The 24,574-nt window shown below is 45.4% G+C and overlaps 1 protein-coding gene across 2 annotated transcripts in view; it reads left to right on the top strand.

Annotated features, from left to right (window-relative positions):
• Nucleotides 1-24,574, top strand: part of ARHGEF4 (Rho guanine nucleotide exchange factor 4) — a 185,002-nt gene that overhangs the window by 50,421 nt on the left and 110,007 nt on the right. The window contains exons 2-4 of one of the 2 annotated variants that reach the window (XM_054282755.1): nucleotides 164-5,137; nucleotides 8,923-9,255; nucleotides 14,467-14,596. In XM_054282755.1, coding sequence (XP_054138730.1) covers nucleotides 164-5,137; nucleotides 8,923-9,255; nucleotides 14,467-14,596 — 5,437 coding nt within the window. Of the gene's footprint in view, nucleotides 1-163; nucleotides 5,138-8,922; nucleotides 9,256-14,466; nucleotides 14,597-22,690; nucleotides 23,027-24,574 lie in introns of those variants that run through there. The other variant, XM_054282756.1, reaches the window with a different exon arrangement.

Here is a 24,574-nt window from a genome sequence, read left to right as displayed (position 1 = left end):
GACCTCAGGACCATCAAGAAGTAAGACATAGAGTATAACTTGCAAAGACATCAGTATGTATTGAATTAATTGTGTTCTAAAGTCCCTTCTCTAATAATAGCTCATGTCACCCTGCTGCTGTGGGATATCATTGCTAAATGATTCTTTTTTTCTTTATTCACAGACCCCACAGCCAGTTGAAAACTACATCAGTGAAGGAGAGTTTGAAGACGATCTGAGTTCTTCTGCCCCGAGCACAACGGAGCTGGAGGTCCGTGGGTCCAGCCAAGAAACAGATGAAGATTATTTTGAAACCGTGTCACATCAGAGTGGATCTTTGTCAGATGTAAAAACTGAGCCTTATGAGAGTGCATCAGACACAGAATCCCTTTCCAGTGACATAACTGGGAATGCTTGCTCGGAGTCAAACTGCCTGCTTACTGAAAAAACCCCCCTGTGCTGTAATCTTCCCAAAGGAAAGGCAGAAACCTCCCAGGAACAGAACAGCTCCAGGCAACCAGAGTTCACCCAGCCTGGACAGCTAGAATTGTCCTCCAAAATAAAAGAAGCACCAAGCAAAACTGAATTTTGCATCCAGTGTGCAGAGTTAGAAGGTGAAGATTTGGGTGATGAAGAGCTAACGTTATCCAGTGATGTTTCCACCACAGACAGCCAAGTCTATGAAGAGAACATTTCATCACAGGCAAAGAGAGAGTCTGTAACAGCACTGCAGAGTAAGGCAGAGTTAGAAAGCAGGGAAGTGCAGTCTACCAACCCAGTACTTAAAAAAAATGACATTGCAAGACTGAAGGAACACCCTGCAGTATTCAGCATTGCTTGTTTCAAAGCAAACTCAGAAAGTTGTTTGATTTTTCCTGAAGTGCAGCAGTTTTCCTTCCAGTCAGATGCAGCACCAAGCTGCAGTTTGCCTAATCTGCATTTTGAAACAAATGGGCCTAACATTAAAAAAGACACTGAGACACCTGACTGTAAGTGTGAATTAGAGTCTATGTCCAGTATAAAATGCAGCAGGAGGAATTCAGCTGACAGTGAGGACACCACAGGTAAAAGGATAAAATATGGAAGTACAGAAACCATGCTGACATCAGATTCACTCTCCTACCAGAGTTGCTTCAACCCAAAATCCTGGCTACCACAAAAAAGGTCAGAGATTATAGAAAGTAAAACATGGCACAGTGTACCTGAAAACATCAGTGCTCAAAGGGAGACAGAATGTGTGGTGAGCTGTATTCACCCAACAGACAAATTTAGATGGTCATGTTCCAGAATACATCTTCAAGAGCTGGATTTTGAATACACTTGGAAAAACTTAGGAAGGGTAACTGTGAGCCCTGAAAAGGCTATAGAAATAGAGGGCCAATTTGGCATGGAAAGATCTTTTCTTGATACTGACACAGACTCAAAGGTGTGTCAGGTTTCCCAACCAGCAGCCTCTCCCCAGTGCATTGATCCTTGTTTGCACTCTAAATCAGAGACATGTGGCCTTAGCCCAGAGCCAGCTGGTACTTGTGCTGACAGCTTAACATGGAGTGATGCTTGTGAGGATCCAAACCAAGAGGAGAGATCTTCTTCCCTGGATTGTGATCCAGGGATCATAGATGCTGAGGAACTTACACAAAACAATGAGTGCATAGCTGAAAGAGATCCACAAGTGAGCAGATTCCCATGTGATATTGATACTGAACTTACACAAAACAATGAGTGCACAGCTGAACAAGATCTAGAAGTGAGCAGATTCCCATGTGATATTGAACTTACACAAAACAATGAGTGCATAGCTGAAAGAGATCCACAAGTGAGCAGATTCCCATGTGATATTGATATTAAACTTACACAAAACAATGAGTGCACAGCTGAACGAGATCTGGAAGTGAGCAGATTCCCATGTGATATTGATATTGAACTTACACAAAACAATGAGTGCACAGCTGAAAGAGATCTGGAAGTGAGCAGATTCCCATGTGATATTGATATTGAACTGACACAAAACAATGAGTGCATAGCTGAAAGAGATCTGGAAGTGAGCAGATTCCCATGTGATATTGATATTGAACTGACACAAAACAATGAGTGCACAGCTGAACGAGATCTGGAAGAGAGCAGATTCCCATGTGATATTGATGTTGAATCAGACACTGGTGACACTGAGAGCCCTGCAGCTTCTCATGCAGGTGCTCCTGCAGGTGTGGAAAGCACAGACTGGGATTGCTCTGTAAACTGTGTTTCCAGTAGTGGAACACAGCACACACATTTGAAGGAGGATGGCCTTGAATCTGAGCTGTCAGATACTGAGATTGTGGCAGGAGAAAGATGGGCAGATGATTCTGATTCTTCTGATCTTGGCTTTGACTGGAAAGTCCTGGAAGCTGCAACACAACCAGATGGCAGTGACAGAGGGGCAGAGCATGGAGAGTCAGTGCAGCAAAATGCAAGTTGCAAAACTGGTGCCTTGAGGAGCCACTCAGAGCTAGGAACATATGAACATCCTACTCATGAGGGAAAGGATGAAGAGAGTGTCTTGGCTGTTGAAAGGGCTCTCAAATCAGACTATATAAGGCAGGAAAGGGATGTAATGACTACTCCAGAATTAAAGCCTGCCCTAATTACAGTCTCTGTGGAAGAGAAAGGGTTACAGTCCCAAACACTGAATGATAACCTTCCTGTTGAAGTGGTAGCTGAAACATTGGGAAATGTAGTGAGCAAGGATTTGATGTCTCCTCATACTGTCAGGAAAGCTCATGGTGAGCCAGAGAGAGTTCTGAGTGAATGCTGTAACTGTGAAGAACTAATTCTGGCCACCCACCCCATTCCTGGCAGTGCAGAGGTACTTTCTGGTAGGGATACAACTGAAGTAAAACCAGAAATTTCAGAAGAGAAAAGAGAGAAAACAGAAGTAGTTTCATCCTCAGGGCTCACCTGTAGTAATTCTGCAGTAGCAAGTGCAGAATTGGAATTCAGGAATGTTGCTGTAGCATTAGGCAGTGACATACTTCCTGCAGAAATTCAGACAGATCCATGTGAAAAAACACTTGTGAAATCCCCCAGTGGAAGCAGTGTGGAGCTCCCTGAGGATGAGCACTGCAGAGGAAGGCCACTGGTGACTGGAGCAGTGCCACTGGAAACCAGCAGCAGTGTAAGCAGTGTGTGCCAGGAAGGTGGTGCTGGTGTCAGCCTTGAAGGGCCCAGCACTGTAAAATCACAGGGTAGAGGTGATGTGATGGCCTTTGAGGAAGAGCCCTGCAGAACAAAGAGGGGTTTTGAATTCAGGAGAGAACAGTTAGCAAGGTCAGGCTTTGGAAACCTTGGAAGAAGCAATGACCAGGTGTCTAAGGAAGAGGAATTCAAAGCACATGGAAGCACAGAGGAAGGTTTGAATATTACCAGGGCAGTGACAGTGGAAATGAGCAGCAGTGTAAGCCGTTTGTGGCAGGGAGATGGTGCTGGTGTCAGCCTTCATTGGCCCAGCATGGTCTCTGAACGAGCAGTAGGCAGGCGAGGAAAGGAAAGCTGTAAGGGCTCAAAGGAAGAAACAGGTATTTGTGAAGAACCCTCTCCTAGGGAAGGAAAGGAGGCCTCTCCTGCAGAAGACACCTCTAGCCCCAGCAAAGACAATGCACTCAGTCTGGATGTATCTGATGTGTTTGATGATTCTCTGAACAGGGAGACCCACAGCACTTTCATGCTGGGCCTGGACAACGTGAGTACCTGCAGCACTAACAGCGAGGAACTGGATGAGATCTCATCCCACATCCTGGGGAGTAACAGCAGTCTCCATAAAGCTGTACAAAAGCCAACAAAGAATGAATATAGTGGGAAATCCTCCAGGTTTTTAGTATTCCCAAAAATGACATCTTTCAGGAAAACTAAGCCTGCCTCATGGGAAAGTCAGGGAAGCAGCAGTATCTTTGGCAGCAAGGTAAAGATGGAAGAACTGGATGTTGGGAAAGATGACGACGACACTGCAAGTTTACTGTCTTTCAAAAGTTGTTCATCTGGTTTAGTCTTCCACAGGAAGGAAAGCTACACCTCTGAGTACTCCGATGATGATGATTTATTTTATGAGAGACCTGCAGGATTTTTCAGACTGAGCCTGAGGAAGGCCTCTGGCTCTGGTCGGATACTGATGGAAGATGCAGATCGACACGTTTCAGGTTCATCTGAAAACAATGACAGTGAACCTGTGGAGCATTCAGGGATTAGAAAATCATGCCCTGAAAATGAACACAAAAGAAACAAAACCCCTGAGGGTAAGAAGTTCAAGACAAGGTTGGCCTTGGCACACAAATCCCTCTCAAGCTTATTTGAGTCCAAATGTCCAGAAAAGGAGAACACTGAACAAAGCTCAAAAGCGTCAGTGAAAAATGAAAAGGAGAAAGTCAAAATTCGCCAGAGCACCTGGAAAGCTTTTCTAAAGAGCAAGGAGGCAGATGGACTAAAAAGGCCTGTCCTGATAAGTTTATCATCCACACAGGAGGGTCTCAGTGCAACCAGTGGCCACGTGTTAACACCACTAGAGCAACAGTATAGTTCCAATAGACACACTTTTTTAAAAACAGAAAGAGATAATGGCTCTTCAACAGACTCCAACTATTTTGACAGCTCTGTGGAGCCTCTTGATGTCTCTTTACCTACACGTATGTGGAGAAGACGAATACAGTCCCATGACTTGGGTATCAGATACTCACAGAATTCAGATTGTGATGAACAGCAGGAGGTTCTGAGCAACAGTTTAAATACTTCTCTTGAGGAATACTGGATTAAAACTCCATTTAGCCCCCCTGACTTCCAGCTGGAATTTAGTCAGTCAAGTCCATCATGTCCCCAGCTCTCCAATTCTGATGGTAAAGACATGCCCTGTAGGCCCATGAGTCCCAAACCTCAGAGCTCACGATCCACTTCTCAGCACAGGACCTTTGGCTACCCCGGGCGCGTTTGCGCCGCTTCTACGCTCTCTCTTGGGAACAGCTCTGGAGTGGAAAGCAGTCTGGAGGCTCCTGAGAGGCCAAAGACACTGAAACCCAGGGGAAGTCTCTTACACTCGTTGGACGACTTCCAGAGGGATGACAGTGGCATAAGCAGTCAATCCCAGATCAGCTTAAACACAGCTTCTTCCATTAGTGACATGCTCCGAGACGAGGTGAGTTCTTGTCAGGGAATGACCAGGGAGTGGTTGGGTTTGCTCTACTATGGTTTAGGAATTCCAGTGAAAATCTTCAATGGCTCAATGGCTCATTGCTTAGATGAGTGCAAAAATATTCCTCTTGGTTTAAGACAGGTAGCACTGCTCATTCTTCCTGTTTCTGTTCAAGACTGTATGAATCGATGTGCTCTCAAAGGGAGGATTTGCTACAAAAACCCAAAGGAATGGAGCAATCACAACACCATTAAGCATTGTACAGACATCACCCTGTGTTCATCTCCAGGTTTAAGCTGGGTTTTACCCCTTTTAAGGCAGAATTGAGCCTTGTAACTGGTGTATAGTAAATAAGTTTCTCATTGTGAAAGGCAACAAAGATATCAAGACCTATGGCTAGCAGTCACTTTTTAAGAAGTAAAATCACAATGAGTAGCTGTCTTTAGAAGTACCATGTGTCTTTTGCAGTCACCATAAGTACCTTTTGGTTGCTACTAGAAATCCTCTTTTGCCCTTTCTACAACAAACAGAAAAAAACCCCAAACTGCAGGCTCAGGGTCTCCTTTTCATGTTGTATTTTGTTCTAATCCAGGTAACACATTAGGTCCTTTGCACAGGCTGAATCTCAGGGAACAGATTGGATCTTCATTAGGAATTTTGTGATTGGCTGAGACTTCTAAAAGCAGAGACTTCCTCTGTCAGTAGGTTTTTAATCCCAGAGAGGATTTCCCAAGCTGTAAGTGGCTGGGAGCTTAGGAATCTCTTTCAGTGGCTAAGCACAACCCCCAGAGTGACTGAGACTGAGCTGTAACTGAGATACCAGAACATGCCTCGACCATGCTACTTTTTCACTATTATTGCTGATGAGATTTGACATTAAAAAATGGGAGAATAATTTTTTTTGAGCAGATTGTCAGAAGTGGTACTTGAAAGAGTGCATGAACTTTTGCATACCCCAAGTATGGTATTTTCAGACAATTTTCAGAGGGTTCATTAATCTGGAGCTTCTTGATCAATTCATAACAGCTGAGACATACCCTGAAAGCAAGAAGAAAACGTGTTTAGCTTGTGTTCAACTCAAATGAGCCTCACACATCTTTTGCTGCTGTTGCCTTTTGCTGTTGCCATCTCAGCTTACATTAAGCCTTTAAGATACCCTCCAAGATGGTCTTATCCTGCCTTTTCTCCATACTTTTTTACAGAAACTCCCTATTTTTGTATAGAAACAAAAAAAAAGATAGGCAGAACCATCTCTTTATCTAGCCAAGTCTTGAAAACCTCCATTGCTGAAGGTTTCACTGCCTCTCTGGGAAACACATTCCTTGAGATTTTTTTTTTCCTAATGCCCAACAAGAACTTTCCAAGCTGCAGTTTGTGGCCACTGTCTTGTGGCACTGTCTGGCACTACTGAGAAGAGCTGGGTTCCATCATCCATGTAAATACAAAATTGTTGGTGACTGCTCTTACACTGCCTTTAGTGCCCTCTAATCAGCTTGAATAAACCCAGCTCTCTCAACATCTCCTCATATTCCCAAATGAAAGTGTTTTTGTTGATTGGCTTGGGGTTTTTCTCTAAAGCTGTCTGGAACCCAAAGAAGTGTTTGGGGGGCAGTTTGAGAGGTGAGAGCTGTGGTATCAGAATTCCAGGGGAAGAGAATTAGCTTTATTCCCTTCTGTGCTTAGCTTTACTGGAAAATCTTTTGTTTCATGGGCAACAGGTTAACCTACAAACTTAATGCTGCAAACTGCATTCCAAACAAAAGACTGCAGCCTAGGAAAAAGCAAAAGACTTGGACTATACACACTGTAAACAGATGAAGCCTCTCAGAGGACGAATAAAATCATTGACCTGTAAATTACAGCTCAAAAGAACATCTAGAAAAGAGTGTAGAGATGAGGGATGTGTAAAGCCTTGAAAAGGCAAGCCTACATGCTATAATGTAAGCATTAGGAGCAAATAAATAATTACTTAAATTGATTGCTAGGTTAAATTATTCAAAGAAAACCATAAAAAATTTAAATGGTATCTAAGACATATAAAAACAGTTTCATTTTCCTGATTCTTCTGGAGGCTGCAGAATATGATATCTGAAATTGTACAAATGCAGCTGGAGTCTAGAAATTAATGCAAATGTCCCAGACTTCAAAACACATCATCTAATCTATTAAAATAGATAGGGCTTTATTTATTTCCCTTTTCATGACATTGTGAAATGAAGTAGAATTGCACCCTGGATTTTTAAGCAAAGATATATTTTCAGAATCTGTGAAATTACAACAGACACTGTGCAAAGTATATTTGCAGTGTTAAATCTTTCCAAAATAATTATCATCTATATGCTAAAGATGGCCTTCCTTATGTATGCTGCTTCCCAAAGAGACCATAAAATTCAGTTTATTGGTGAATTTGAAGAAAAGTTCTTTTCTGTTCCACATGAGTAAAGACATTAGTGCAAAACATACCTGTAATAGTGAAGCTCTTGAGCTCACCTCCCACTGTGCCCTCCAGGGTGGGGATTTGTATTTATTCCCCAGCCAGGTGTTTTTATATCTGTGTCAGCATTATCTGTGTTAGTGCTGTGCCAGACTGCACTGGATCAGCTCACCCTGGACACCTCTGGCTCCCACTCAGGTAAGTGACTCCCCTGAGCCTGGTGGAGCGCTTACCAGCCCCTCTCTCATTTCCTGCTAGTGGTTAACATTGCCCAGGTTTCATCCAGCACAAAGATTTTATGCTGCAAACAGCAAGACAGAACCATTACAAGTTTGCCCATCTGCCAGGCCCTTCCGTACATGTTTAATTAATCTGTTCATGGCATGATTTTATTTGCATAAATTGTGTTACTCAGCAGGCAAGAGCAAACTGTCCTAAAATGTCCCATGTTTGGAATTCACATGTTCTTCTCCTTGCTCCTGTCCAGTGAGGTGGGGTTAGGCACAAAACACCTTTTTCACAGAATCTATTCTTTCGAGACTGTGGCATGTCTTATGAGGGGAGAAGAATTAACCTGGAATTGTTGGTTAGTTGGAAATAGAAAGGAAGTGCCTGCAGTGGTTTGAGGGTTGGTTTATTTGGGTTCTTCAAGTGATCTGTGAGAAACTGGACAGATACTATTGTCAGGATTCTTTTTGTCATGACACTCCTGAGTTCACTCATTCCCCAGTGTTGTTATCTCCTGCCTTAAATATTATTGATTCTCACGCTGATGCTACCTGGAGTAGTAGCTGGTTGCCTAAGGGCACACTTGAATTCAAGTTTTTTGAGTATAAAAACTGTAATTTTGTGCAACCACTCAAATGGGAGTGAAGGGCAAAGCTGTGCAATTCCTTGCTCTTGGCCCAGCATCAAGCAAATAAAAAGGATACTGTAAAGAGCACATCAGGAAGCACAGAGCTTTATACATCAGACCTGCAGGCATCTATGAAGCCTTTTCACTTTGTATAACTGAAGTACAGTTGGAAAACCAGAAACAGACAAGAGGTAATTTTTCTGTTTTCAGAGACATGTCTGTGTTTGTAAACAATATTATAGAGTGACCTAAATCCTGGTGGAATGTCAGTGTGATATGCCATCTAAAATGAGGGTGAACAGGGCACTGTCCTGGGCACAGGGAGTGAATATTGCACCCTCCAAGGACAGCAGAGCTGCTGCTTCAGGGTGGAGTGCTGCTAAGTGTTTTCTTCTGAGTGGTTCTGTGGCTGAGGAACAGAACTTTGCCATCTTCTGTTCAAACTGACTTGAAGCAAACAAGATTTCCATCCAACAAACCCTGTGTTTTCACCTGCAGTTTGTAAACCAGGAGTGTAAGCAGCTATGCCAATCAGCAGCTGGGAAGCGGCCCAATAAGAAATGGGTTCCCCATCGCAAAAGGAGACCCCCCCGGGTGCCAGCCTGCCCCGTGGCCACCCTGGAGAGCAGAGCCCGCACGCTCTCCTGCCCTGCTCCCGAGGAAAAGGCCAAGGAGATGCCAGAGAGGAGGAGGAAGAGACCCAAACCCCTCTATAAGTGCTTCAGCTTCGATGATGTTTGGATGGAGAGGAGTCAAAAAAGGAAGCTAGAGAAGGAGACACAGCCAGAGGGAGGGGTTCAGTTGCAACATCTCCCACAGGACCCCTCAAAAGTAAGAAGCCACACAGCGACCTCCTTGTTCTCTGGCATTGCCTTCCTCTCTGCTCAGGCTGTTTCTCTCTGCTGCCATCATGTTCCTGTCCTTACACTTTGTCTGGTACCACTTCTGTCAGCATTTCTGTGGGCCTGGTTCTCTGTGGAGACGGCAGAAACACCAAACTGGCTCTTAGGTGATAACATCTGAAGGTGGTGGGTTCCTTAGCTTCTGAAATCGAACAGTTCATGCCCTGTGAGATGTTGGGAATAGAATGCAAGAGAATCAAGTTGCTTGGTGAGCTGAGTGATGGGGAGGGCAAGGAGCAAATCAAAATTTCTTTAAATCAATATAAATTAAACTGATGAAATCTCATTCTGTGCCCTGTGGTGTTGCTATATAACTTTAATAACAGACTTTAAATTAGACTTCCCTTGTATCTGATGCCAACTCCACAATTCCTACTGAAGCAAATTCCTGCTGTGAAACACTCAAGAGAACATTGCCATTGGATTTTTAGCTATTAATATTCTCCTCTCCACTGAGGGAGACGTTTTAGTTCAGCATTATGATTGCTTGTGAAAAACTTTGTGGCTGTTGTGAGTCACACTGATGGCATCTGTTACTTTTGGATCCAGAGCTAAGGTCTGTTCCCTTCAGGGAGAGTCACAAATCTCTATCCAAGAGCCAAAATTAGCCTTAATACATACAAAAGAATTTCTGGGGAAAAAAGACATGAGATCAAGGGATGCTCTATGAAGCCTCTCACGATAATATTGAAAAAGTTTCTGATCAAGCTTGAAATCACGTAGCAGATACTCAAGTAAAAGCTTTCCTCAGGGGTTTCTGTTTTGGTCTGCTATCTGTGTTTGCTTCCCGTTCTCTCTGTTGTCCTGGTTGCCTGTCTCTTGTTGTTATTACATTAAAGTGACAATTTTCGAGAGGAGATGAGGTCTCAGTAGTCCTATCACCACATCAGAATGTGCTTGAGATTATGTGCACAGATAGTTCTGTGAATGAGAACTGTGAGGGGAAACACTGGCTTGCCCACCATTGCTTGTCCACAGAAAACCTGTCCACCTGGGAGAGCTCCCATCAAACTGACAGACGCCTGGGACAGCAATCCCAGAAAGAGGGCTTATGCAAAACTGCCCCCTGTTCTCCCCTTCTCAAGGAAAGACACTAAAAATCTGGGCTATTTTATATGTGTTGGGCTCTTCAACACAGTGTGGCCAGTTGCTGCCCGGATGAGTGCTGGAAATGATTCTCTGATGTGTTTCCCACTCTCAGTTCAGTGAGGATGCTTCCCTGGCTCAGCTCCATGATAGAGACAATGAGTATTGCTCTTGAGCTTTGTGATTGTTAAGATAAAAAAAATTTGAAAATAAATGACTTGGGTTACCTCTCTATCTTGGCTGAAGTTCTGAGTGCTTAGTGCTGTGCAGGGATGAGGCAGGCTAGTGAAAGTGAATGCCTGGCTTACACAAGGTCAGGGATTAACAGAAATCAGTGAAATGTACTAAAAATATTTCTCCCAATTCCTGGACAAGCATGGGTAGTGATGGAAATCCAGCTGATGCTGCAGGGCATGTGGGCCAGCACTGAGCCCATTAAGGCTGCTCAGAGGAGTGACCAGTTCCCTCAATAGCTTCCCCTGGAGCCATCAGATCACACAGCTTGAATGCTGTCTGCTCTGCTGATTGACTGCACATTTGGACTGGCTGCCAGAAAACAGCTTCTCCTTTAAGCATTTCCACCCTTATTTTCTGGTGCAAACTCACCTCTAAATTGCAATCAGCTGCACGATGATTTGCAGCTGCCCCCGTGCCCACGAGGCCTCTTTGAACATCACCTGCCCAGGGGCTCTTGGACCTCAGTCAGATTTCTGGTTCATTCTTCTCCGGGAAGAAGGGTGTAGGTAGGTTTGGGGTTTACTGTTTCTGTCCATTTGTGTTTTGTAGGTTATTGGCACCTTAATCTTTGTAGGCAGGCCAAGAAAGCAAAGTGCTGGTTTAATGAGAGGACTGTGGGGATTCAAAGTCTCTTTTTTGTGCCATATAACTGAATTTCTTGGCCTGTGCTTTTTATTTATAATGGTAATCACACAGTTTATTTTTCACAGCATTTTATTCTGTCTTTGCAATGCTCTAGTCCTGTAATAGTGCTGGTTTATTCATACTCCCAAGTGCCTTGGGGGTGCTGTCACAAGCTGCACTGTTTGAGGGCAGTTTTAGAAGGATGCTGAATCCCTTTTAACAAGAAGGAACAAATTATCCCAAAAGAAGCTCTGTAAGATGTTCATTGTCCGTTGTGGTTCTGTGACTGCAACAAGGGGACTGTATGGGGCTTTGGAGAGCTGAAATTACAAGTCTGATGTTTTCTGACATGGCTGCCTTGGGATGTGTGGCTTCTGTTGTGACAAGTCACATTGTGTTAAGTCAAGATCAGGTCAGCCCACAAGGTGATGTAATGCTGCAATATTGGGGAAACAACTCAATGGGGCAGAGCAGAGAGGAATTCTTGCTTATTCAAGTGCTGATTTCTGATACCATTCTATCATTCAGATGAATGTACAGAGAGGAGCATTATGGAAATATAAGGCTACTCTAAGGGCTGGCAGATGGGACAGGGAAAATGGACAAACAGTCAAGGACCTACCTATAAACTAAAAAAAAAACCCACCCAAAACCATTTAAAATGCCACTTCCAAACAATTTTATATATTGTGGATTTTTTTTGCTTAGGCCCAGTAAACTGCTCTGCTTCCTTAAATGGGTACAGGTTGTGTAAATTCCCAGTCAAACTCAAAGCTTGACCCAGCTGTCCCTTATAATGAGATCCTGCCACTAACAAGCTGAGCAGCTTCTGATCTTTAAAGTCTTAATACAGCACTCCCCATGCTGCCCACCCCAAGGGGAAGAGGACAAACATAGCTGTGGATGAATCTGTGTTCTTTTGCTGTCCATAGGCTGTGCCCTTCAGATGATGGTGGGTTTCAGGCTGTAGCCTGGGCTCCTCTTGCTTGTTTTTAATGCAGGAGAAGTTCCCTCACTGGAGCAGAGACAATGCCCCAGACCACTGCCGTATGGAATGCTGTAATGGCAATGGGCTCTGGTTTGGGAAGTATTCTTGCTCTGAACTGCCTGTCTATTGCCATCCAGTGCTTTCCTGTTTTGACAAAAATTTAAACCCTGGTTCTTAATCTTGATGCCTCTTGAGTGCACAGCAATAGAAGCACAGACATGGCTTCTACATGCATTTGTTTGAGCACAGTTTGTGCACTGCCAAATGAGAGAGATTCCTAAAAGGCCCATCAGGGGGCTATACCCAGAGTGGGTATCGTGCAGAAAAAGCTCTTTTGTTTTGAAAGAGAAATGACAAGCAGTGAAAAATAGATCTTTAGCTCATTGCTCTGAATATGACTTCTGCAAATCTGATTTTACCCCATCCAAAATAAGAGAAAAGGAAGTTTTGTTGTGTAGTACCATGGTCTGAGCACCGTGGATAACTCAAATAGATTTTAACACAGAAATGAATACACTTTGAGGAGGGAATTTAATGAAAAAAGTCTTCCCCTGATGTGCACCTGACAAGGCATGGATATACAACAGAGCCTCTGCCAGGGACTGAACTGCTGTGCACAAGAGCATAGAAATAACCTCTGGAACCTCTGGCAAATACAGGAGAGAGGACCTTTACTATAGTCTACTCCCTCATTCCTCATCCTCTCCCTTGTAGGATGTGCAATCCCTGCCCCATGTAGCTAACACTGCTGAAAATGCTTCTTCTCATGGGTTAGGGCTGTACAGGCCTGCCTTCCGTGCCATAGGAATCAAATGATGCCTGTACCAAAATTTGCTCTGAGGTCCCAGCAATTAATAATAATAAAACGTGCAGTTGTAACAGCCCTAGGCCAGGGTTCTGCTTTCTAGTCTTAAACAGAACAGTAATGCTTTCAACCACCTTTCATGTAAATAACTTAACTTCACCCTTGACATTTTCAGAGCTGTGGCCCAGTAAGCTTGATTTTCACTGTTGCCAGGAGAGTGTGTGCTCCCACTGGATCTTTGCCGTGACTTTTCTAGAGAAACAGGCACTGCTGAGTTTAATTTGAACAGGGTTCATGCTATCCCTCAAGAGATGGTGATTTGTGTTCTCTTTGTTTTAGGAAAGTTAAGTCCAGGAATAGAAAACCAAAGCAGGCATGGAGCAGCAGCACTCTCAGCTGTGTGAGCACTGTGTGCTGGTTAGTTTGGGAAGGAGGGTTTGGCTAATGGCCATCATCAGGAGAGGTTTCAGCATCAAGGCTGGTCAAAACTCTGCTGATAGGACATGCTGTGTGGTGGTGGGGAGAGGGAAACACCCTAGAGATCTCCGTATTTCAAGTTCCTGGCTCAGTGAAGGATGGATATGTTGTAACTCAATATCAGTGGAAAAAGGAAGGAGCAATAGTGATAGAAATGAAAAACTGGCTGTGCCCGTGGGACCAGTGCTTACTGACCAGCTGATCTCCCAGCCACTGCTGTTTTCTGCATGTGGCAGCCACTGGAGAGAAAAGGAAAAAGGGATAAAAGCATACCTGCAGCATGCCTTAATTACTACATTCTGTATTAGAGGCCATGAGCTATGTGTATGTACTTCTATGTTTTCCCCTTTAAACCAGCAAAAGTTAGTAATTCAATGAGATCTGGCAGTGGTATAGAGTTTTCAAAGTTTTATTAAATTCTGTAAGTTTTAAAAAATCAATCAGACAGGTAGAAGAGAGTGTGAGAATTCTTACTAGTACCTCTAGCTGAAGAGAAAATGTTGTTATCCACACTCTGTATGGCTGGTAGCAATAAATCTTTGAAGAGAAAAGCTTTATTTTCCTGTTAAATACCAGAAGAGGACCCATTAGTCACAAAGCTCCAGGAACAGCTATGTAGCTGAGGGGATGACTCCTTGTAGTGATATTAACCTCCATCCCCCACCAGAAACACTTTATAGGGAGGAGTAAAACTTTCTGTGAATGGAGGTGTGTGTGGCTGTATGTGAAGGATGAATCTGTTCTTATCACCTTGCAGTTTTCCTTGCCTTCTCACTGTTTTCTAACATTTCTAGCCACAATCATCCATGTGTGTCCACTAACATGCTGCTTTCTTACACGGGCAGCTATCAGAGGTGGGAAGAGGTGCTCTGGGGTGAATGCTGGGCATTTAACTGAATGTTTGTTGCCCTGTCCTGTTGCAGGCTGGGATAAGTCCATCCATCACATCTCCTGTTGCCTTTGACATCCTGCCCCTGAAGCTGCATTCCTTTTCCAAGAGCACCCCGACAGGCCTGGACTGCGTGGGCTGCAAGCGGCGCATCTCCGCTCCCGGTGCGTACCCCGGGCTGGGCTGGGTGGGGGCAGGAGAGAGTGAAGCTCTGCTTTACTGAGCGTGATAAGCCTTCTAACCTGTCCATGATGATTGCTGCATCCATGTCTCAGCAGAAATCTGTTTTAGAGTGGAATCTTTCAAATGCTTTCTCTGCTTTAGAGTGGGACCTTTCATGTGCTTTTCATATTTGGGTTTGTTTTCTCCCTGAGCGGATGAGCAGGGTGCTGTTTAGAGGCATGGCCAGCTTTTTAGTGAAGAAGAGATCACTCCTTGCAATGATGGTGTGCTGTAAGAATTCGTGCCTGCTGGGCTGTTTGAGTCCTGTCCAGCAGCTATGGACCCCAGCCCACACGATCTCACATGGACAAAGGCAAAAGATGAGAAGCACTCTTCTCCACATGGGGATTAAGTCCGAAATTTGTTTCCTTGATAGGAGACACCAGATCATCCAGGTGACCCCCAGATGGAAAAGAGGGTGTTGCCTTCTCCAGGGGGGGATTTTGAGCTGAGGGGAAGGGGGCAACAGCCAATGGGGTCCAAGTGAGGAGGGTGAGAGGAGGGGTAACCCAGGCAGAGAGGCCCAACACTGATGCGGAAAAAGGGGGAAGGCCCTGTGGTGACAGAATACAAATCATGTGAACAGTGCAAATTACCAAACACCCAGTGCAAATAACTGAATAACTATGTAGTGCAATACAACAGGGTGCCTGATGGAGAAACATTGTGTTGTCTCGTGAGAACTGTCCCACCTATGATGATGTCACCTCTGTCACACTCTTGAATTAGATTTCTGCTGATGAAATAGACTCTGCCTTGTGTTTGCTGGAGAGCACTACAGTGGGTATGGTGAGATTCCTCTCAGGTTGCTAATTAGGCACTAAAGCAACTAAATGAGCCTCTAGAGACAGAAGTTTCCTGTACTTTAAATCCCCCTAAAGAACAAGTATGCTGTGTTTTCATGAGGAATGCACATGAAGTATCATGTCTGCTTCATTTCCGATGACTGACACTTTCTCAGAATTAAAATGTAACTTGCACAGATTATTAAACTGTGAGATGTATCTTTGCCAGGTTTTTAAATTCTCCATCTGACAGTGCCTGCCCAAACACTGCTGATATCTCTATCACAGCACTTTGGGCTGGAATAAGGAAAACAGAATGCAGAGGAGTTGTTTGGTGTTTAGGAGCCTAGCCAGGAAAAGCCAGCCACAGTTGGGTGCCAAACTGCCATTTCTGCCTCAGAAGGTCTCTGTACCATCGATTAAACCCTGCTGGAGTTAGTTACCTAATTAAGGGACAATAACATTCTACTAATTACATCAGAGTTGAATGGTCATAGTATTTTGTCAAGCAAAACTGGTTTGTTTTCTGACACTTAGTGCAGCTCTTGCACAGTCATGAGGCTTGATCTGGAAATAAGAAAACTATTTATTATTGTGGTGTTTAGAGCCTTGCCTTTGCTCTCTCAGATCTCAGGGCTTTGATCATTTGCTGTCACAGGCATCTGGTGCTGCCCCAATGCTTAGGACCAGCTCCCTGGCTGAATTAAAAAAGCTGTAGCTTTACTCCTTGGAAATCCCACATGGAAAGCCATCATTGTCAAGTTGTCTGTGTATCTCTGACATCAGCTGAAATCCCTGAGCACTGCTGTCATAGAAGTACATTCTGAGTCACAGCTGAGACAAATTTCATGGTAGTTCCCAGCTGGGACATGAGGGAGTTAAAAAATATGTATGAATTTCTGAGGGTGAATAGGGGAAATAAATGTATGCAGACTGACCAGCTGGCAGTGCTGTAGGTGTTTATGTGCTGTCTAGAAATGGGGCCTGCAACCTGAATCATCTGTGATTCACACAATATTCCTGAGATAGGTACAAGTGAGTTTCATACCATGACCTAAGAATTTCTGAGTAAATGTAGCAAAACAAGTGAAATCCAGCAGAATCATTTTTCTACCACCAAAACCATGCTCCTGGGAAAGGAAACTGATGGAGAGAGGAAGCAGAGGTTCTTCTCCCACAGCCATCTCTGTTAGCTGCTGCATGTGGGCTTCATTTGAAGCATTTTGGGGGAGATGAATGTGGGCACGTGTCCTGCCTGTGGTGGGATGTGGATGAGAAGAAAACTGCAAGTTACTGAAGTAATGCAGTACTCTGAAGCTGATGGATCAGTTTTAAGATTGGCTATGTCCTTGAGGCAGCAGAATGCCTTCTTTGCTTCTTGTACAGATTTGTTGTAATACCTGTTGTTTTTGACAGAGCTGTAGGGCATGTAAAATAAATATAAAATAGTCAATTAATTTAATCTAATTTTAAGATTTCTAACTCCAAAGCTGCAGCTGCTTGTATTAATGATCCCAGTCTATGCTGTAGTCATAAAAGACAGTGGATATAAAAGTACTATGCAATATCCAGTGCTACTAGATACTTCCATGTTGAAAATACGGATACATTTCCCACTCCCAAAGTGGGAGAGATTGCTGCAGAGATTGGGAGGGATGGAGGATGGAGACCTCTCTAGTTTTGCAGTGTGAAATGATGGCTGGGATGGTCGCAGCCCAAAATGTGCCATGCACAGCTCTCGGACTCTGTCATGCACCTACCCGGGGCTGAGTCAAGAGCTGAGGACAGCCTGGCTATCCTGGGTGCATTTTGTTGTAACAGCATGAGAGCAGAGAAATTTCATTTTAACGCTGGATGTGCTGTGTCCGTCCCGGCTCTCTCGGCAATCGGATCCCCCGCTCTCACTGCCGTGTGCCCCGCTGGCAGGGACGGGCAGGGTGAGAGCCGGGCCCGCAGGGGGACAGGCCCTGCCCGCCCCTGCCTCAGCCCGGACAGGCCCTGCGGAGCCGGGCGGCACCGGCAGGTGGCTCTGACCGCTGTGGAATCACAGAATCACAGAATGACCAGGTTGGGAGAGCCCTTCAAGATCACCGAGTCCAACCCAGCCCCAGCAGCTCAACAGAACCCTGGCACCCAGTGCCACATCCAGGCTTTGTTAAACACCCCCAGGGATGGGGACTGCACCACCTCCCTGGGCAGCCATTCCAGAGCTTTATCACTCTTTCTGTGAAAAACTTTTTCCCAATATCCAACCTGTATTTCCCTTGGTGCAGCTCGAGGCTGTGTGCTCTGGCTGTGTCAGTGCTGCTGCAGACAGAGCCCAGCCCCAGCTGAGCACAGGCCCCTTTCAGGAGCTGTGCAGAGTGATGGGGGCAGCCCTGAGTCTCCTTTTCTGCAGGCTGAGCACCCCCAGCTCCCTCAGGGGTTCCTCATAGGGCTGCTCTTCCCAGCCCCTAAATGTGGTGGGCTGGGCCGGACTGTGCCCGGGCTGGGCCGGACTGTGCCCGGGCTGGGCTGGGCTGGGCTGTGCCCGGGCTGGGCTGGGCTGTGCCTGGGCTGGGCTGGGCTGGGCTGTGCCCGGGCTGGGCTGGGCTGTGCCGGGCCCAGCGGAGCCCCCGTTGGGAGGGTGCGGCTCGGCCCCCTCCAGCACACGCGGGCACCCCAGGGCAGCGAGCTTCACCGTCCTGTTCAAACATCAGAACACCTGAATGGTATGGGACAGCTTTCTTGGCTGCACACACGCTTCAGCAGGGAGTGTTGGTGAATACCGAGTGTCTTTCCCCTTTAGTTCACAGAACATTCTGGTTTGGAAGGGACCCAAAAGCATCATCAAATCCAACTCCTGGCAGTCCCCAGGAGCCACACCGTGTGTCTGAGGGCTTTGTGAAAATGCTTCTTGGACTCTGGCTGGCTTGGTGCTGGGACCACTGTCCTGGTATCAAACCACCTTCTAAAAAGTGAAAAAACCTTTTCCTAATATCCAAACTAAACCTCCCCTGACACAACTTGAGGCCATTCCCTTGAGTCCTGTCACCGACTGCCAGAGAGGAGAGATCATTGTCTGTCCCTCTGCTTCCCCTTGCAACAAAGTCTGACTGCCACGAGGTCTCCCCTCAGTCTCCTGCTTTTCTGGTTGTCTGGGTACTCCCAAATCTTCATTTGTACTCTTCAGTCTGTTCCTTACTGCCAGGTTAGGAAGCAAGCCACTTCATAAAGTAGGTATGGGAATACTTTTCTGCTTTTTAGCAGCCTCTGAAGACCTTTTGACACAGGTATTGCACCAGGAAAGGGGTGGGAGAAAGGGCCTAATATGTACTGGAGTGAGCAGTAGCAGGATAACGAGGCTTTGGGTTAAAGCAGCGGACCAGCATGTTTGTCTATTAGGCTATGAGACCTATTTTCTCCATCCTCATCTCTCCTGAGTCTGATGTTTTGTTTATTTATAGACTGAAGACTGCCTAAAATTGGGGATGTTGCTGGGAAGCTGTTTGGACAGTGGCTGCAGCTGTGAGAATGTAGCTGCAACGAGGCTGAAGCCAGAGAGGGGCAGTTCTGGCTGTGAGAGCTACCAGCCCATGGGACTAGAGCAGAGGGAACATTGAGGGCAGATGCTGCCATTTCTGAGCTTTTCCTTAGGGACTTTCCAGCAGGAGGCAATCACAAGGTGACACAGTGACAGACACAGGTAATTGCCTGAGAACTGGGGTTTCTTGACATCCCTGCTCTCGCTCTGTCCATGCCTCTCAGGCACACACTTCTCTATTCCTGTGCCAGCTTGTCACCCTTTCCCAGATGTTTCCCTCAGTCTGCCTCTCAGATACTCTGAAACTTTTGGACTGGGACAGGGGCACACACAGGACCATGGACCTCATAGAGGGAGGAACCTGCAACCTGTGTATTACAAGATAGGTTTGTAGCTGTGCTAGAACAAATCTCATACCTATATTATTTTAAACCATTATCTAAATGCAGATCAAATCTTTTTGGCAACTTTCCACGTGTCTTGTCAGATTGGAACGGCCTCAGATCTTTGAATTTTCTATCAGATATCTACAAGAGATGCCCTGAGACCACAGAGCTGTGGCTGGCTGTGCCAAGCAGAGAGACACGAATTCCCTGTGAGTGATGTGTGCTGATGAGGAACATACTGGTGGCCTTGGAAATCCTGCAACAAGAATAGGCAGGCCAAGTTCTCAAGGGCTGAATCTTTTGTGGACAGTCTGGAAAACAGTGACCACTTAGTGATACTGAGTTATCCTCCAGCCTCCCTGGTGTAGTGGAAAGTATTTCTCAGAGGCAAAGGGACTGTTTGTTTATTCAACATCATGTGGACATCTTTCATCTTCTTTTCCCAGCTATAGATGTGCTGTTAAACTCACACTTGGCAACAGTTAATGTGAAGATGTTTGACAGCCACTGGAGAAATCTGTTCAAGAGGGAAAATATTAGCTCAATAACAGGACTTCATTATGTCTTATAAATATTTAGCAGTCCTGTAGTTCAGCAAAATAGCAAGCAGAGTTATTTATTCCATTTTTGTCATTTTAGCTCTTGAAGAAAGTGGTATGCAAGTTCCCAGAAGTGCATCATGGTAGCTGTAGCATGAAATGTCTGTTCCATCCCCATTAACTAGAGGAGTATAATTGAATTTAAGTGGCTAAAATATAATCACATTGCCTACTGTATACTTTTCACTTTGTCTCTTAATCACAGAAAGATTAGACCCACTATGTCAGTCTTGGTTCTGTTTAACCACAGCCACAAACATTTGCCCTCTGTGAGGTCTTTGATAATGTGCTCACTCAAAGGGTTTCATCCAGTCTTAAAAGCAGAGCCTGGTAGTGGCTGAGTCCCTGAAATTTGTCTTAGTAAGTTGAGTGGGATTGTCTGTATTAGCTACTGAGGTGAAAGATTTAGCATACCAATAAAAACCTTCTGTGTGGCAAACAGAGAGGAAGAAGGTCCTAGGAAATCCTGAATGATTCTTGTAATCACTGTTCAAAGCTACAAGATTACAGGAGAACCCAGCAGAGGCTAAAAAATCCAGCAGATATTTAGGATCAGGTTTTCCAAGGCTAGCTTGGCAATATTTACCAGGCTGTGCAGTGAGATTCTTAATCTTTATTTGGAATTACTGCTACATCAACCTTAGATAACTTCTTCTCTAATGTCACAGAAGAAAATCTCCATGTAGATTTTACAACAACAACAACAACAACAACAAGAACAAGAAAATCTGTAGTTGGTGGAACCCCTCTATGATAGGTTGAGCTCTGACAAAATTTTTACTTTCCACAATTTGGCTGTGTAGAATTTTTCTTCTTTCCATTCTATCAGAAAATTCCTCTCCAGTGCATTCCTACAACAGCCACACATACATAAGGATAATTAGGACTGAATTGTAACTTTCTTCTTCTCAGTGCCTTGTTCTCCAAATCCACAGAACAGCTGCATTTGTCTTTGTTGTCAGTGTTTAATTTACCTTCCCCTGATTATTGTGATCAAGAGGAGTTTCTCTCCAGATGTACTTGAATGCAGGCAGTTCTGGAAGAACCAGATCAATGCAGAAGAGTTCCTCTGCACTCAAATCAAGAACACACTTCCATTTCTCTGTTAGAAAGTATTTGATAATTTGGTTCATTCAGAAGATAATTGAAGGAATTATTTTGTTACAGATCACCAGAAATGTAATTTTCTTTTTACTTTTTACTGCTATAGAGACCATTCTTTTGAAGAATAGCTGAAATATTTAAGTTGGTTCAGCATTATTGGCTGCTTTGTGATATTCTCCAGTGATGGAGTGTGACGTTTTTTTCCTTTTAGGAAATACTCAGTAAACCAGAAGTCTTCCTGCACTGAAATAACTCTGCTACGGCATGGATAGTGAGGCAACTCAAAGGGGTCTCTATTGCAACAAGCTGTGATGGCCTTATTTACTTTGCAAAGAGCCGCCTTACAGACAAATTGTAAAATAAGCATTTTCAGTTCTTGTGTGAAATTGGGCTCCTGGGTTTGGATTTGGGTGTCTGGAGCCCCGTTCACTCTCCATGTGACAGGAGCAGTGTGGGGTTTTCCTTTGGGGCTGTCCCTCTCCCACATGTGCTGGGGGAGCTGATCTCCTCCTTTGCTTTGGTCCAACCCTACTTGCAGTCTCACCTGGCTAAACTTTCACCTGGCCTGGGTAATCCCACACTGAACCAAGCTAGTTCTGGTCTCACACACTTTTCTGCTGCACAGGGTGCAAACCATGTGGCTACTCTTAAATTATTTTGGTAGTTTGGCAAATCCGCTGTCTGCAAGGTCTTTGAGCAGAGTGGCAGCCCAGGAATGTCCTTTATTACAAAATCTCTGTGGTGCCTCAAAGCTGTTGTTAGAGTGTACAGGTATTTCTGCATTCCCAGGAAACTGGGATTCTTTCAAGATCCTTCTTACAGGGATACAGGGATTCTCCTCTTAGGTAATGAGAATATAAAACTTTCTGGTAAATGGTAGTCAGGGATGCTTTGGGACTGAGGTCTCTTGCAAAGATTACACATGGAAATAGGGATCATACCAGGTCTGCAGTCTGGGAGTGGATGCTGAATGATTTTTCAAAACTCCCAGCTGCAATCTTCCCAAATCTCAATCTGTGTTTTTCTGGCTTTAATTTCATTTTGAATTCTTTTTCCGAGTACTTACAAAAATAGTTTTTAAATAGCAGCAGCCACAGCCAGCTCTAAACACGATTAGTTTATATGTTAAATCCTTTCTAAGTTCTCAGGGGAAGCAGATAACACAAGGTCTCTCTCACTCGGGCATTTTTAAAACGCATGAAATTCTACTATTTCCACGTATTTATTTTTAATCTGACAGTCCTGCTAAATTAGGAGGAGAGATCTCTGTCTCACCCCTTGCTTCCTTAATGCCTTGCAATCGGCTTGAATAAAAATCAGCCGCTGGAAGCTGCGGCCGAGCGCAGCGGAGCCGCCTCGGAGGGAGCCTCCTTAGCGGACCCCTATGATGTCAGGATGCACCGAGGCGAGCGGAGCGGAGCCTCGGCACCCAGCGCAGAGCTCCGCCGGCGCTGCCAGGGATCCAGCGCAGAGCTCCCGCTGCCCTGTGAGGGCTCCGCCGGAGCCTCGGCACCCAGCGCAGAGCTCCGCCGGCACTGCCCGCTCCCGCTGCCCTCTGAGGGCTCCGCAGAGCGGTTCTCGCTCCCCGCAGAGCGGTTCCCGCTCCCGCTGCCCTCTGAGGGCTCCGCAGAGCGGTTCTCGCTCCCCGCAGAGCGCTGCCCGCTCCCGCTGCCCTCTGAGGGCTCCGCAGAGCGCTGCCCGCTCTCCCTGCCCTGCCCGCTCCCTGTGCCCTGCCCGCTCCCCGCCGCAGCCCCCTGGAGCCACCGGCTCCCCCTGGCATTCGCCCGCATGAGGACCCAGCAGTGCCCCAGCGAGTCCAGCGGGGCTCACAGTGCCGAGAACTGCAGCAGCAGCGGCAGCTCCGGGCTCTCGCCGGGCTCGGATTCAGACAGCAGCGGGGTGGTGTGTGGTGGTGGTGGCATGAGAGGCGTCCTGTCCAGGTACTGGAGCTTGGAGAGTCTGCACTCTGCCACAGGTAAGGGGCTCTTATCTCCTTTTTCTTTTTTCCTGTTTGTTTTTTTTTTAACTGCTCGGTGATATTGCACTGACCTTGAGGAACCGAACCAAACCTTCTGGAAAAAGCATATAATTTGGAAATGCAGTATCTTCATCTGGAGAGACAACCAAAGCATTCAGTGTTTGCTAGCTATACCCTCTGCAGACTTAAACCTAAACCAAAACAGCACAGACCCTTAATAGACTTCTTAAGTCAGGAGGGAAGAAATAGGGTTTTAATGGCTTTGGAAACAGTGTGTAGGCTTCTACCTGATTACAGCTGTCCTTGCCTATTGGAACATTTCTCATTTCAGAGTAATCACATAGAGTTGATATTTCTCTGTGTAAATTCCAGTGCAGAGTATCACTGCCTCTAGAAAATGCCCAGGCAAGTGCTGTGCAGCAAATGAGAGCGAGGTAGTGCTGTGCACTGAAAGAGGGAAGGCAGTTCCCTGAGCCAGCTGCTCAAGTTCACTTTTGCTTTCCCATCCATTATTTAATGTCTTTCTGAACCAGAGATCTTGGAGGCATGTTCATGTAGCCTGGACCTGTTCTGGCTTAGCCTGTTTGGGTCTGGCATTCTGGTTTTTAGTTACTGATGTGCCTGTTTAGGGTTTGAATGTTTGAACTGCAAGCATAGTAAAGAAGCTTTCTCATTCCCAACTAATCCTAGCAAAGGATCCTGGCAATGATGTTACTGGCCAATGGCTGCTGAGCTGTTCAGCTGTTGCTGTTTAGAGAGATTTTTAATAGAGCTGCAGTAAATTAGTTCCTCTCTTAGATAAATTCAGACAAGTGCCTTCAAGGCCACCAGTGACAGCCATTTCCTTAGTAAAAATACTCAGTGCTACCAGCTAGAATCAAGGCTTGGGAAGAATTTAGGGTGCAGTTCTGTGTAATCTGCTTTAGTTGTGTGTACTTTTAATTATTGGAAGGTTTTATCATTCCATCTGCTGCTGTAGATTCAGAGCTGTTTAATAAAATCTCCATTGCAGCTCTGGAGTCTGTGCTGAAGTGCGAGTAACTGCACAACCACACAGGAGAGGGCTACAGCAGGGTGCCCAGTCTCCCTGATTTCCACCCTGCACACCTACCTTCCAGTGGCCAAAAGCACAGCACATCCTCAGAGTCCAGGGACAGGAAAAAGCTGAGAGATCAAGCCATTGGTGCTGTTCTGGGGGAAGACCTGGGCTGCAGGTACAAGATGATGTGCTTTTGTATTCTCAGTTACATCTGCTGGCTGTTTGCTCCTGTAACTGGGAGTGCAGGTTAACCCCAGCATGTTCTGACATTGGCATGAAGTGTGTGGCACAGGGTCATTGTGCAAACTCTGCTCAGAGTTGTGTGGGGTTGCAGCAGTGGCTCCATCCCCTCTGTGTCCCAGGGTTTGCTGCCAGCTGCCCTCCCTGGAAGCATTCTTGGGCTTAATCAGGTCACTTGAAACAAATGGTGTACAGTGATACACAAGAAGTGAGGTTGATGGAAGAAGCAGGCTCTGAAATTGAGTCTGTTTTTCTAAATGCTCCTT

Source organism: Melozone crissalis, unplaced genomic scaffold (genome assembly GCF_028551555.1).
Source record: "Melozone crissalis strain CALT ecotype California unplaced genomic scaffold, PUWL_Pcris_2 ptg000034l_1, whole genome shotgun sequence".
In the NCBI taxonomy this organism is placed as follows: Eukaryota; Metazoa; Chordata; class Aves; order Passeriformes; family Passerellidae; genus Melozone; species Melozone crissalis.
This window is presented reverse-complemented; position numbering and strand designations above follow the sequence as displayed.